Here is a 12,424-nt window from a genome sequence, read left to right on the forward strand (position 1 = left end):
CTGCAGCAGCCGGTTTGCGGTTAGCCAAAACATGGTCGAGGTACTCATCAAGAACACAGCCGATTAAACCGTAGTATTGTTTCTCGGTGATATGTACTACTAGCGTGATAGTCGTATTGATCAGCGGCACGCCTATCCCGTCAATATTACCTCATGACAATCTTGTTCTCTACTATTGAACGCACATCGATTATCATGACGTACAAGCCCATCGTAAACAATTACAACAAAGTGGCAGATGTATCGCTGGGATAAAATGCTTTAGAACCATGCAAGGTGCAGAGTCCCAGCCTGAGACCTGTGTTTGCAGAGGTAACGTGCAGTGCTGCGATTTTTTCGCGCCAATATAGCGCGAGCTTGCGTTGTTTGCATATACGAGATCGCGAACAGTCATAGTGCCACCAATCCGGCGCGGGTCCAAGGCAGGGATGCAAGCGAGGACTGGACGAGAGTGTCAGCACTACGGGAGTGGTAAATTAACTGTATGGCTATACACTTCTGCTCACATGCAGCGAGCTACTTGCGGTGCCTGCCGTTATGAGAAGATACGACGTGCCGACCGTCCAAAACCACCTGCAGCTGCCAGTCGCCACTGGCTGACAGCAGATACACTTTCGGTGTACAGAGCTTTGGCAGCCTCAGTTATCGACTATTACACACGGCACACCCAGTGATCTCAGCACGACCGGCACTCGGCGGAATACCTTATTGCGAAGTTTCACGTTTTTTATTATCAAGGTGCTATTGTTATGCACTCTATAAGTGTATCGTAGCGGTAACTATGCTGATGCTAGCGGACAGAGTTCGTAGACATCAAAGACCTCTGTGGCAGTGACCTCTTGAGACACGGTCAAAGTCGAAGCGACGCCGTCTTGCAAAAAAAACGTATTGGTGAACGCATAAGCACCATCGATGGCAAACAGCTCGCATACGTAGACGTCTATTACGACGTGGACGTCGTAGACGCTTTGGGTGCTTGGAACCCACATGCAGACCTTGTCGTCAAACAGAGGATGGTCCCACGAAGAGCCCGTGCGGATTCTACCTCGATCCATGGAGATAAACATTCCTTGGTCGTCAACCATGAAATTAAGCTGGACCGAGCGGCCACTGGGGTTTGCAATGTCCACAGTCACCCGTGCAGGAGACGTCACCGACTTAATATTGAGTTTAAACTCAAACGCACCAGTAGAGCCCTGCATATGCCTCCGGTATATGACGTCAATGGAGGGGCTGATCTCTGCCGAACCGTTGGTATAAACCATCGCCGCATCGTTGCTAGGTAGTCGAGCTATACTAAGGTCTATGGGCCGTGATATAAGCGACAGAGACTTTGTGTTCGCGTTCAAAGGAACCTCACGGACGGTGAACTTGCGAGGAAGTGACATGGCTGACCGGTACCGCTCGGCAGGGACGCGGTTGCAGTACTGCCAGTTGCTTGCCCACCCAATACCATATGCCTTGCCGTCGGGAGAATTGAACCACGTTTGTGCCGCGTACCAATCTTTGCCCAAATCTGCCGTGCGCAAGTAGTTGTCGTCGCTAGTAAAGGTAGTGCCATCAAATTCGCCTACATAGTATTGGGTAAAACTACCACCCAAGGGCGCACCAGGCCCAATGCTCAAGAAAAGCACCCATTTCTTGCGTTGACTGTCGTCGTCAAATGGCACTTCCACCAAGTTGGGCATCTCATACTGGTACCCGCGGACCCCGGCACCTTCAAAGTCCGACAAATGATGCCAATGTACGAGATCCGGGCTGCCGTAAAAACCAACCTTGAATTGATGACACTTTGCAACTACCATGACCCACTGATTTGAGAGAGCATGCCATAACACTTTTGGATCACGGAAATCTGCCCAACCTATGTCAAGCACTGGGTTATGCTTGTATGGGTTGAATATATAACCTCCGTCGGAGCTGAACGCAATATCTTGCGTTTGGTGTCCTTGAGTGTGGAGTGTATATATAGCGACAATCCGGTCATCTGATCCAGTTGACTCGTCGAATTCGCCTGACGTGTTGTTGCAATCAACCACACAGCAGCCGGAAAATATTGATTCATGATCCGACGGCGCCTTTATGGCTTTCTCGTGCCACTTCCAGGTCAACAGGTCCGTCGACGTAGCATGGCCCCATTCCGGATGGCCGGCTACAAGGTTCCGGTCATTGAGTTGGTAGTACAGATGCCAAACTCCTTTGCTGTACACCAGCCCATTAGGATCGTTCATGAACCCTATCTTGGGCGTAAAGTGGAGCGCCGGCCGCTGGCCCTCATTTCTATTAGCAATAACAGTCATGTCTTTTTTTTTTCTGGCCCTCTTGAAGCCAACCCGTGAACGTTCCGTGATTTTATACTTCTGACGTCAACCTTATTTAATTGGTCCGATTATGTGGAGACGCTGTGTCGGTCGGCAAGCCCAGTTAGTTCAGACAGCTCACAGATTGAACGACTGGCCGGCGTCCGGACGCCGGCCAGCCGTTCGCGCTCGTGCGAGCTGAAGATACGCAGGTGGTCGTGGATATCGTTCTGCACTCTCTCGAGCGCCCTGGCAGCCACTCGGGGATAGTCGGTTAAGCATCTGTGGAGATTGCTACAAAGCCAATTTCAGGGTTTGACGGGTGGGGTGATTTGCGCCATGAGACAGTTACTCCCAACTACAGAGAGCTAGACACGTAACTGATATAGCATTGTAAAGTTATCTTCTCAGGATATCTAGGGAGACCAAGATCTTCCTCGATAGGGGTGTTAACGAATAACGAATAACGAATATATTCGAATTATTCGAATTATTCGTAATTCGAATACGAATAATTCAATAATTATTGCTTACTAATGCGAATACGAATAAAATGGGTTTATTCGCAAATTATTCGTAATATTCGTAAATATTTCGGTTTCTTTGCGGCAACAACAAATTTACAGGACATCTCCTTCATAAAATTACGGCTTCTCTGCCTGGTCCCTCTGGTAAACTGCTCGCAACAACATCAATCTTCTCATTGTCTCAGCACTCAATGAGTGCCTCCGTAGACCTAAAAGATCTCTTCCCGTATTAAAGAGTCTTTCGACAGCCACCTCAGAGGCAGGAATGAAACCCTGATAACTCGTCCGCGTCTATCCCGCTAATGGCAGATAGGGGTGGATACGATTACGGTACCGTCAAAATTTTATACTATTCGTAAAGTTAATCGCAAAACTGAGAATCTAATCGTAAAGTAATCGTATAGTTTACCAAAAAATCGTATAGTAATCGTATTCCTAATTAGGTATGGCGTCAAAAATTTACCCTGACAACGCGTCGAACGCGATAAACCGGAACGCGAATGTCCTATCATATAAACATACTACGAACGAACTAGCGGGATCTGTGAGTTGTCAATTGCCGCTCGCTCGACAACTGAGAAATATGGATCCTCCGACGCGACCCCGCCGAAACCAAGCTGTCGACTATTTATTATTGAATGATGGTTACGAAGGAGATGAGCCGATGGAGAATATCTCGCCAGTCACGGCCCAGTCGCGCATCGAGAGCTCTATTGATTTGGGACCCGAGGATTCTATCAGCCAAATTACCTCTCAGTCTTTTTCTACAGGATCAACTGCGGAAGTCCACGACCTTGAATCTTCACCGATTCGGACAGCCTCCAATAGTTCTCGAACTCGGGGGACCTCGAATAACTGGCTTTGGGAACAATTTGAAATTACAACCCTCAGCCAACAATGGAGGCCAAAGAGGTCGAAGAAGCTTCGGAATGATCAGTTAATAACTTGCAAACTCTGTCAGAAGTGGTCAATCAAGGATTCTGCGAGATCAACATCTACAACCAATATGTCGTATCATTGACAGAAGAGCCATGGCTTGCCTTTAGGCAACGATAAGGAGGACGCTACTCAAGCAACGATCATGACGATGTGGAAACGAAAGGAGACTGCAAACGCTGCAGAATTGTTCGACAAGAATCTCATTCGTTGGATAGTGCAGACAAGGCAGCCGTTTACTGTCATTGAGTCTCCAGCTTTTGTCAAACCCTTCAAAGATATTCCAGGCGTGGATTTGGGGTTTACCTCACGCAAGACATTGAAACTGAGAATTGACTCTGAGTTTGAGCTGTGCCGCGCGAACTTGAAGAGAGAATTAGATAGAACTTGTCGCACAATTGCACTGTCCTTGGACGTTTGGACAAGCCAGAACCAGAAAGCAATCCTAGGAGTAATTGGGCATTGGTTAACGGAAGACTTTGAGTATAAAGAGAGTGTGCTAGAATTTGAAGAATTGATTGGCGTTCATAGTGGCGACAGCATGGCACAGATGGTATTTGACATGTTGAAAGAGTTGGACCTCACGAAGAAGCTTATAGCTGTTACGGCCGACAATGCAAGTAACAATGGCACCTTCGTCGAAACTTTAGGCTCTATGCTCGAAGAAGAAGGTGAAGGTGTGCGATTTCGAGGTCGCGAGGACTTCATCAGTTGCTTGGCGCATGTGCTGAACTTGATTGTAAAAGATATTCTTAACTCGCTGAAGCCTGGAGATACGAGCAGTGCGAATGAGGCATGCGATCAAATTGCTACCGGTGTCCCCAATCTCACTCTGCTTTGTCTAGGCTACGAATCCTAAGCCTATGGATTCTTCGAACCCCACAGCGTCGAGAAGGTTGGAAGAACCTGTGCTCCGTTCACAGATTAAGCGATAAATACATACAGTACGATGTCGACAATAGATGGAATTCCACGTATCGTATGCTTCAAGATGGACTATCTGCAAAAGAACAAATTCGACATTACCTCAATGCAATCGGTCTCTTACCTCCATTTACATCATCAGATTGGCAGCATCTTGAGCAAATTGCAAGGGTTTTGGAAAGTTCGACGAGTTGACGAAGTTGGTATCTACCAAAGGACTTTCAATTAGCTTGAGCATTGGTATGTACTACGAGCTCCAGGATTTGCTAGAGAATGCAACTACAAGATGAGAAGATTTTGCAGACTTAGAAGAAGGGATTATCTGCAGTAGCAGGGGGGTTGCAGAAGTACCGTAAGTACTATGATTTTTTAGATAAGCAAGATGCATATTACGTTGCTTGCTCCTGGATCCTAGGTTCAAAGCAGAGTTGCTTAAAGCGGAGTTGAAAGTCGAGGAGAATGCGAATTTTAAAATTGTGAAAAGCATGATAGTCAGGTTGCATAAAGAATATCCACCTCTAATTCCCGATTGTATGGAGCCAATGGTTATCGCTGAGAAGCCCAGCTTGGAGTCTCGCATGCTCTTAAAGTTGGCCCCCCGAAAGGTTCAGCGATCCGACATAGACAAATACTTTGAGGAAGAGACAGTACCTGTCGCAGCTACTGAGGAGGGATGGCTGCTACGGTGGTGGAGGGCCCATAAAGATGAATACCCGAGAATGGCAGCCGCCGCAAGAGACTACCTTGCTATTCCAGCCTCTGAAGTAGCTGTTGAGAGATTATTTAGTGGCGGAAGAGAATTGCTTGGGTTAAGATGACATTCGATGGACTCGTGAACCATGAGAAAGCTTACTTTACTTGCTGACCACTATTCAACGGCAGCTGAATTGTAATTTTGTGCCTCTTTTTTGTTCAATTTATTTATTCCTCGACGTGTGCATTTCAGAGCAGATAATGCAAGTAACGTGCGCGACTATACGATTTTTTGCGAGTAAGCCACCCCAGCGCTCGTATAGTTAATCGTAAAAGCTTTCTGTGGACTCGTATAGTAATCGTATTGGACTTTACGAATACGAATAACGATTAATCGCAAATTGTATCCACCCCTAATGGCAGAGATCTCACGACTGTTGTCAGACATGTTGCTGTAGATAGGTATAGATTAGTTACAAAGGAATAGAAGAATATTGGTAGCATAGACCGTGCTCCGTTGTGTAAGAGACGTCACTAAATAAAGTTCATTTCACAGGGTTAGGGTCATTCCACTACGATAAACTGCGAATACTATTCGTTATTCGTATTCGTAAAATAATTTTATTCGTTAACACCACTATACCTCGAACCCCGATCTCCCCGTCACACCTGTAACCTGGTGACTCGGGGCTACTCGGGAAGTGAAGATCATTCTCGATTGACGGGGTAAGGGCCAATGTTTCGACCCCACCAGCACTTGACCCAAGGCCCATTTGTCTGTATTTGTTTGGTGTGCGGGGACCATCGGGCATGCGAGAGATGGCTACATACAACAAGAATCGGAGCAAGGTGGCTTGCACAGTATGTCGAGCAAGAAAGACGAGATGTGATGGAGCCAAGCCCAAGTGCTCCTTCTGTCTGGAGAACGGTTGTGTTTGCAAATATGACGCTCCACAAGGTCCCACAGTGGAAACTAACATAGAGACTATTCTCACAAAGATTTCAGCTATTGAGAAATGCCTCGGCATAGGGGTACAGTCGCCGCCGTCGATTATTGTGCCTGAGTCCACTCGGGAGAAAGACCGTTCAGGACTTCCTTCTCTTACGATTAAAGACGACCAATTTGCGGCAATCATATTCCACACTGACTTTAACTTGTCTACACATGCTCGTTCTCTCGAGTTACAGCGTGCTATGGCATATGGAAACAGTGGGTCGGTGGCAATTTTTCGTCACAGCCCTCATGAACTAGTGCAATTATTTTTTCGTCACTCGTACAACTGGTTTCCAATCCTGAATAAGAGAGAGATCTTCGAAAAACTCCCTCTTATGCAAAATACCGTAAGCACAGGAAGTTCGGACTCGATTTTACTACTTATGGTCCTAGCTATTGGTGGTCTGAATGCGAGTGATTCTATTGGAATATTTCAGGCCGAAGAATTCCACTCGCAAGCTTTGGCAATGCTTGGATGTGTATTAGAGGAGGTATCACTACAGTCGGTACAATGCCTGATATTGCTCAGCATGTTTTACGGACTTAAAATTATGCCTATGAAAGCTCAAGAATACGTTTCGATAGGCTGCATCAAAATGCAAAACCTGATCGAGATACGACCGGTCAATAAATCAGTGGATAAATCAGGGGCCGTAATTTATGATCTCGAAGAATACGAAACGAGAGCGTTTTGGTCACTGTTTATATTGGAAAGTGAATATGCCGGTACGCTACATTTTGCCAACACAGGACTGTCTTCCTATGCGAACAATATAATATTTCCCTCCCTGAGAGAAGAGCCGTATCATTGGCCAGGATCTCCAGAATCAGATTCGTCTAGTATCGATGAGCCGGACCCTCATTTCCTTTCCGAAATAGGAGTGAGAAAGATAATCGACAGGACATGCTACACGGTCAATAACTCGGAGTCGTACACTGCCAATAGGACATCGTTTGCTCCTATTGTTGCCAAAGAACTGCAATCTCAGCTTGATGAATGGTATCACTGTTTGCCAGATTCCATTAAGTTTGACAAGTCGAAAGTGCCAGTGACCAACACAAGACACAGCACTCGAGCATTAATCAGAGCACAATACTTTGCTACGGTCATGCTGATGTATTGGCCGTGTATGATGGACATAATAGTGACGGGGGAGTGCCAAACTCAGGAGCATCGAGAGGCATTTAAAATAGCAATTGACTCGTACATTCAATTTATGCTGAGTGCAACAAGTGTTCGGCTCCCGGAGGTGCCGACAACATGGCCCCACGCTATAAGCGTCTTTGCTATGACGGCAACAATTATACGCATGACTCAGAGAACTACGCTTGCTAACGACAAACCCGAGGAATTGGAATCTAGCATTCAGCATGCTTTTGCTTTTCTGGAATCGATTCAGTCGAGTCCTAGTATTAGGTACTTCACTGTGATCTTACGCGAGTTGTACAACAGTCGGACTACCCCGAATTAGTCGAGTGGTCTTTTAACAAATAAGTTACTAACTGTATGGAGCTTAACGGTCGTCCTCGAGTCTTCAAGGATTTGACCTGCGAAACCAGACGTAGCGCCCAAATGGAGAATACAAAACAGCGTCATAAACTAATCAAGATTATCAGCGTCTTAGTGAAAGCTGGTCCCTTTAACAAGTTTCTATCACTTTCTGGCAAGTAGCATGATACAAGAAAAAGCTAAACATCAAAAATTGCTTCCTAGGTGAGCGCTGAGCGAGATGCGCGCCAACCACAATGCGAGTAAGCTTCGAGGTACTGAATTAGTGTCAATGAATGCTTTTTGCTTGTTGTCTCCCCTGCCTCGTCAATATAATTCTCTAGTCACCCATTTTGGCTTTGGTGTCTGTTACCTAAGCCAGGGTGGAATAGAGACTGTTTGCGCGACTCTCGGAACCAAGTGGTAGTTGGGGTTGCAATCCAATCTGAGCTGTTGATCTAGCAAGGAATTAGATATTCAATACCAAACACCGCAAAAAGCTTCGCTGTTTTGTTGAAGTCTCATGATACCAAGGCAGCGAGCGGGTGAGTAGTCACTTTCCAGAACTCCTCCAGGAATCTTGGCGCTTCCCTGTGCATCCTGACACAGACGTTTCACGCATAGCATCGTTTGATCATTGGAATCCCAAGCACACAACCCGGGCCGACGATCCCCAGAAATCCATTTAGGGATCGTCCGCGCGCCGGCCAATTTCAGAGTAGCGTCGAAAAATGTTCGGGGAGCATCGGTGGAAATTGTCTAAGGAATTGCAAGTCCTGCGGCTAACGGGGAACATCGGCGTGGGAAAGTCTGGGCGGGCGGGGGTTGAGGGTATCGTGCTTGTCTCTACCCACCACACCTGACAATTTTATTTAATAGTGCGGACGGTCATCTGTCGCTCGATCGCATTTTGACCTCGGCAGTTGACAAACCGAGCGGCCGACTTTCATACTACCGCATAGTAATTCGAATTACTAACTGTCGAACAGCGTGTTGCGACTAAAGCGAATGCGCACCGATAACCATCAACTTGAAGAAGAAATTTTCATGTCACAGCCTTTGCTCGCGGTTTCAATGAATCCGCTGGACGTCCGCGATCCACGTGTCAATGGTCCGCAGGGCGATGCGATCCCGTTTTTCCACGAGGGAAGATACCACCTGTTCTATCTGGAGGCGCCGGCAGGTAAGTACGACCAGCCCGACCGCGGGCGCACGCCTTGGCGGCATATCGTCAGCGACAATCTCGTCGACTGGCACGATCTCGGCATTGCACTGCCACTCGGCGAAGGTGACGATCCCGATATAGACGGGATATGGACCGGTTCGATCATCGCAGTTGATGGCGTACTGCACGTCTTTTACACCGGTGGCCGGCGCTCGGCGTGCATCCCGCAAACGGTCTGTCACGCGACGAGCAGGGACGGCGTGCTCTTCAAAAAGAGTCCCTCGAATCCGATTCATTTTCCGCGGAGCGAGTGGTTCGAGCAACGCGACTGGCGTGATCCGTTTGTGTTCTGGAACGAAGAGCACAAGCAATACTGGATGCTGATTACCGCGCGTGCGAACCACGGACCCCCGGGGCGTAGAGGCGTGATCGCGCTGAGCACCTCCGATGATCTTGTGAGCTGGACCACCGTGTGCGAACCATTCTACGCACCAGGCAACACATATTCGATGGAATGCCCCGAGGTGTTTCGCCTGGGAGGGAAGTGGCGCCTGGTTTTTTCGCGCTTTACAGAGTATGCCGCTACTGTCTACCGCGAGGCAGAGGATCTGGCCGGCCCATGGCGCACGCCAAAATACCCGGCATTGGATGGCGCCCGTTGGTATGCCGCCAAGTCGCTGGAAGACGCCCAGGGACGCCGTATCGCGTTCGGCTGGGTTCACGACCGGCACGGCTTCGTAGAGGGAGGCGAGTGGCTGTGGGGTGGGGACATGTGCCTGCCGCGCGAAATCTTCGTTGGAGACGAAGATCGTTTGTGCGTACGGCCTCCGCGCGAAGTCGATGCCCAATTGACGTCCCAACGGCCTCTCCCAATTCGGCAGGCATCCGGTGCAACGACGGAAGAATGGGAAGCCAGCGCGGCTGGTACCTTCTCGATAGCCGAGATCGAGATTGGCGCTCTGCAGCGCAGCCTGTCCCGGCTTACGGTTGAAGCAGATCTCCAGGATCTGGCCGGCGGCGTGGGCCTGGCGCTCTACTCGAACACAGGGCTTACCGAGGGCTTGCTTCTCTTCTTCGACGCCAGCACTGGGACCATCAGCTTGGGCGGTCCGACCGAGGGAGAGGAGAGCGATCGTCTGCCGGTGCCGTGGGTAACGAACCAAATTGCGGGCCGTTCCCGCGGAAAGCTCCGATTCGACTTGTATCTACGGGGCGACGTGCTCGAGATATTCGTTGATAGACAGGTCGCGCTTACGCATCGTCAATATTTCGAACGGTCGTTCACCGCACAGGTGTACGTCGAAGATGGAGTTGTCACGTTCAGGGCGACGCTGGCAACACGGGTAAACTAGAGCAGCTCTAGTCAATCAAGTTCCGAAGACGTGCACTCGCTGCGACGCACTAAAGGCAATCGCTTTCTCAGTGCTTCGCTTATATCGTGGGGTTGACCACAGTCTGCCCAATCTGCCGTGACGTAGCGAAGCGGGCCGCAATTCTGCTCGATAGGCGCTTGACAAACCCAAATGGCGACTCTTGTTGAAAAATATATGTAAGACTATATATTGAGCACACTTAACTAGAACAACTTCTTGTAAACGACAGGTTCCAAAGTCCTCTATATATACTTAGGACCTTGTTTTCTTGAAAATTTTTTTGACATATGATTGGAATCTTCCAGACAGTCCAATCACGTCATCGTTACATCTTTCCAGAATCTACGATCATAGGCTGGAGTGTCCTACACATTTCCACGCACCCCCCATAGCCTATGATCGTTGACAATTTGCTCTCACATTTCACTAATTTCCCATACCCAACATCGCAACGAAATCTTCAAACTTAATTCGTTCTAGACTCTTCGTGAGTCCATCAGCCACCATATTGTGAGTGTCAATCCACTTTTAATCATTCACTAGTTCCCTTATGAAGTGGTGTTGGATTTCGACATGTTTCATCCGTCCGTGAAATTTCGGGTTCTCGGTGCTTGCTAGAGCAGCTTGGTTGTCGCAAAATATCATCAGGGGCTCTTGATGCTTGCCTGTGATCTCAGCCATGAGTTGATTGAGCCACACCGCTTCTTTAACAGCTTGAGTTAGCGCGTAACTAATACTCAGCTTCACAACTGCTGAGCGCCACACTGCTCTGCCTTTTAGACGACCAGGTAACGGGTCCTCCGTTCAACATAAAAGCATATCCTGATGTCGACTTTCTTGTACCTTTGTCTCCAGCCCAATCTGCGTCGCTGAAACCAATAAGGTGAGCTTCACCAGTGTGCTTCTCTTGGCGTCGATAAATGATTTCGAGATCTTTTGTTCCAGATAAATACCGAAGAAAGTGTTTTGCTGCTTTCATTTTCATATGGACTTCCGTGGGATTTGCCATGTACCTTGACAATTTTCCCACTGTATATGCAATATCCGGCCGCGAATAAATAATTGGGTTCATCAAAGACCCGATAATCGATTGATACCTTGTTAGGAATTCGAGTGGGGCCTGAAATCCCTCTTCCGTAGGCTCGTCCAAATTGACCGATGGTAGAAAAGGAGTGTGGACTGTCTTAGCGTGGTCCATGCCGTAACGAGTGAGAATCTTTTCTATGTAAGTGTTCTGTGCAATCTTCACTGAACCGTCTTTCCGTTCCTCAATATTAACGCCTAGGAAATACGATACTCGTCCTAGATCTATCATTTTGAACTCCTCCTGCAGTGTTTGCTTCAGCCCATCGATACGTGTGATTTCCTTACCAAATATCAGTAAGTCATCGACATAGAGCACCACGATTAACTCGTGCTTAATGAACATGCACGGGTCGCTTTGTGAAACTTCGAATCCTCGATTCGTTAGTGCTTCGACGAATCTGCCGTACCACTCTCTCGGCGACTGCTTCAATCCATAGAGTGTGCGACGTAGCTGACATATCATGTCTTCTTCTTCGTTTCGAGAAAACCTTCTGGTTGTTCCATATAGATCAGTTCCTTAAGATTTCAATGCTGTCACGACGTCCATTTGGTGGCATAACCATCCATTGATAAGTAGCATCGCAATCAATAGTCTCCATGTTGCGGCCTTTACCACAGATGCAAAAGTTTGGTTATAATCCTGTCCGATTTCTCGTTCATAGCCACGCACCACTAGTCGCGCCTTTCTTCGTTGGAGGTTTCCCGAGGGATCCTTTTTGGTTCTAAACACCCATTTATTTGTTAGAACCCTCCTTCCGTTCGCTTGACTTCTTGGAACCAGCATCCAGGTTTGATTTTCCTTTAGTGACTTTATCTCATCCTCAGATGCTTTCATCCATTCATCTCCGTCGGCACCATGAACTGCTTCTTGAAACGCTTGGATCTGAGTCTTCTATTGATTTAACCGCTAAGACATAAGCTTCCGTTGTACCGTCAT

General features: G+C 47.8%; 3 protein-coding genes across 3 annotated transcripts; 2 read left to right on the forward strand and 1 right to left on the reverse strand.

Moving 5' to 3' along the window:
* Window positions 1-670: 670 nt before the first annotated feature.
* V1508DRAFT_412636 (glycosyl hydrolase) lies at window positions 671-2,639 on the reverse strand. The gene has a single exon (XM_066939652.1). It carries the CDS (start codon window positions 2,298-2,300, stop codon window positions 780-782), a length of 1,521 nt encoding a protein of 506 aa, XP_066797437.1. The 5' UTR covers window positions 2,301-2,639; the 3' UTR covers window positions 671-779.
* Window positions 2,640-6,012: 3,373 nt separating this feature from the next.
* V1508DRAFT_412643 (uncharacterized protein) lies at window positions 6,013-7,934 on the forward strand. Its single transcript, XM_066939653.1, has one exon. It carries the CDS (start codon window positions 6,191-6,193, stop codon window positions 7,844-7,846), a length of 1,656 nt encoding a protein of 551 aa, XP_066797438.1. The 5' UTR covers window positions 6,013-6,190; the 3' UTR covers window positions 7,847-7,934.
* An 814-nt stretch (window positions 7,935-8,748) lies between these two features.
* On the forward strand, window positions 8,749-10,606 carry V1508DRAFT_412646 (glycosyl hydrolase). Its single transcript, XM_066939654.1, has one exon. It carries the CDS (start codon window positions 8,872-8,874, stop codon window positions 10,378-10,380), a length of 1,509 nt encoding a protein of 502 aa, XP_066797439.1. The 5' UTR covers window positions 8,749-8,871; the 3' UTR covers window positions 10,381-10,606.
* The last annotated feature ends 1,818 nt before the right edge of the window (window positions 10,607-12,424 follow it).

This window comes from Lipomyces doorenjongii, assembly GCF_038497915.1.
Source record: "Lipomyces doorenjongii strain NRRL Y-27504 unplaced genomic scaffold V1508scaffold_10, whole genome shotgun sequence".
In the NCBI taxonomy this organism is placed as follows: Eukaryota; Fungi; Ascomycota; class Lipomycetes; order Lipomycetales; family Lipomycetaceae; genus Lipomyces; species Lipomyces doorenjongii.

Excerpts from the sequence above, each read along its gene's own strand:
- V1508DRAFT_412643 (XM_066939653.1), top strand. The coding sequence starts at position 6,191 with ATGCGAGAGATGGCTACATACAACAAGAATCGGAGCAAGGTGGCTTGC.
- V1508DRAFT_412646 (XM_066939654.1), top strand. The coding sequence starts at position 8,872 with ATGCGCACCGATAACCATCAACTTGAAGAAGAAATTTTCATGTCACAG.
- V1508DRAFT_412636 (XM_066939652.1), bottom strand. The coding sequence starts at position 2,300 with ATGACTGTTATTGCTAATAGAAATGAGGGCCAGCGGCCGGCGCTCCAC.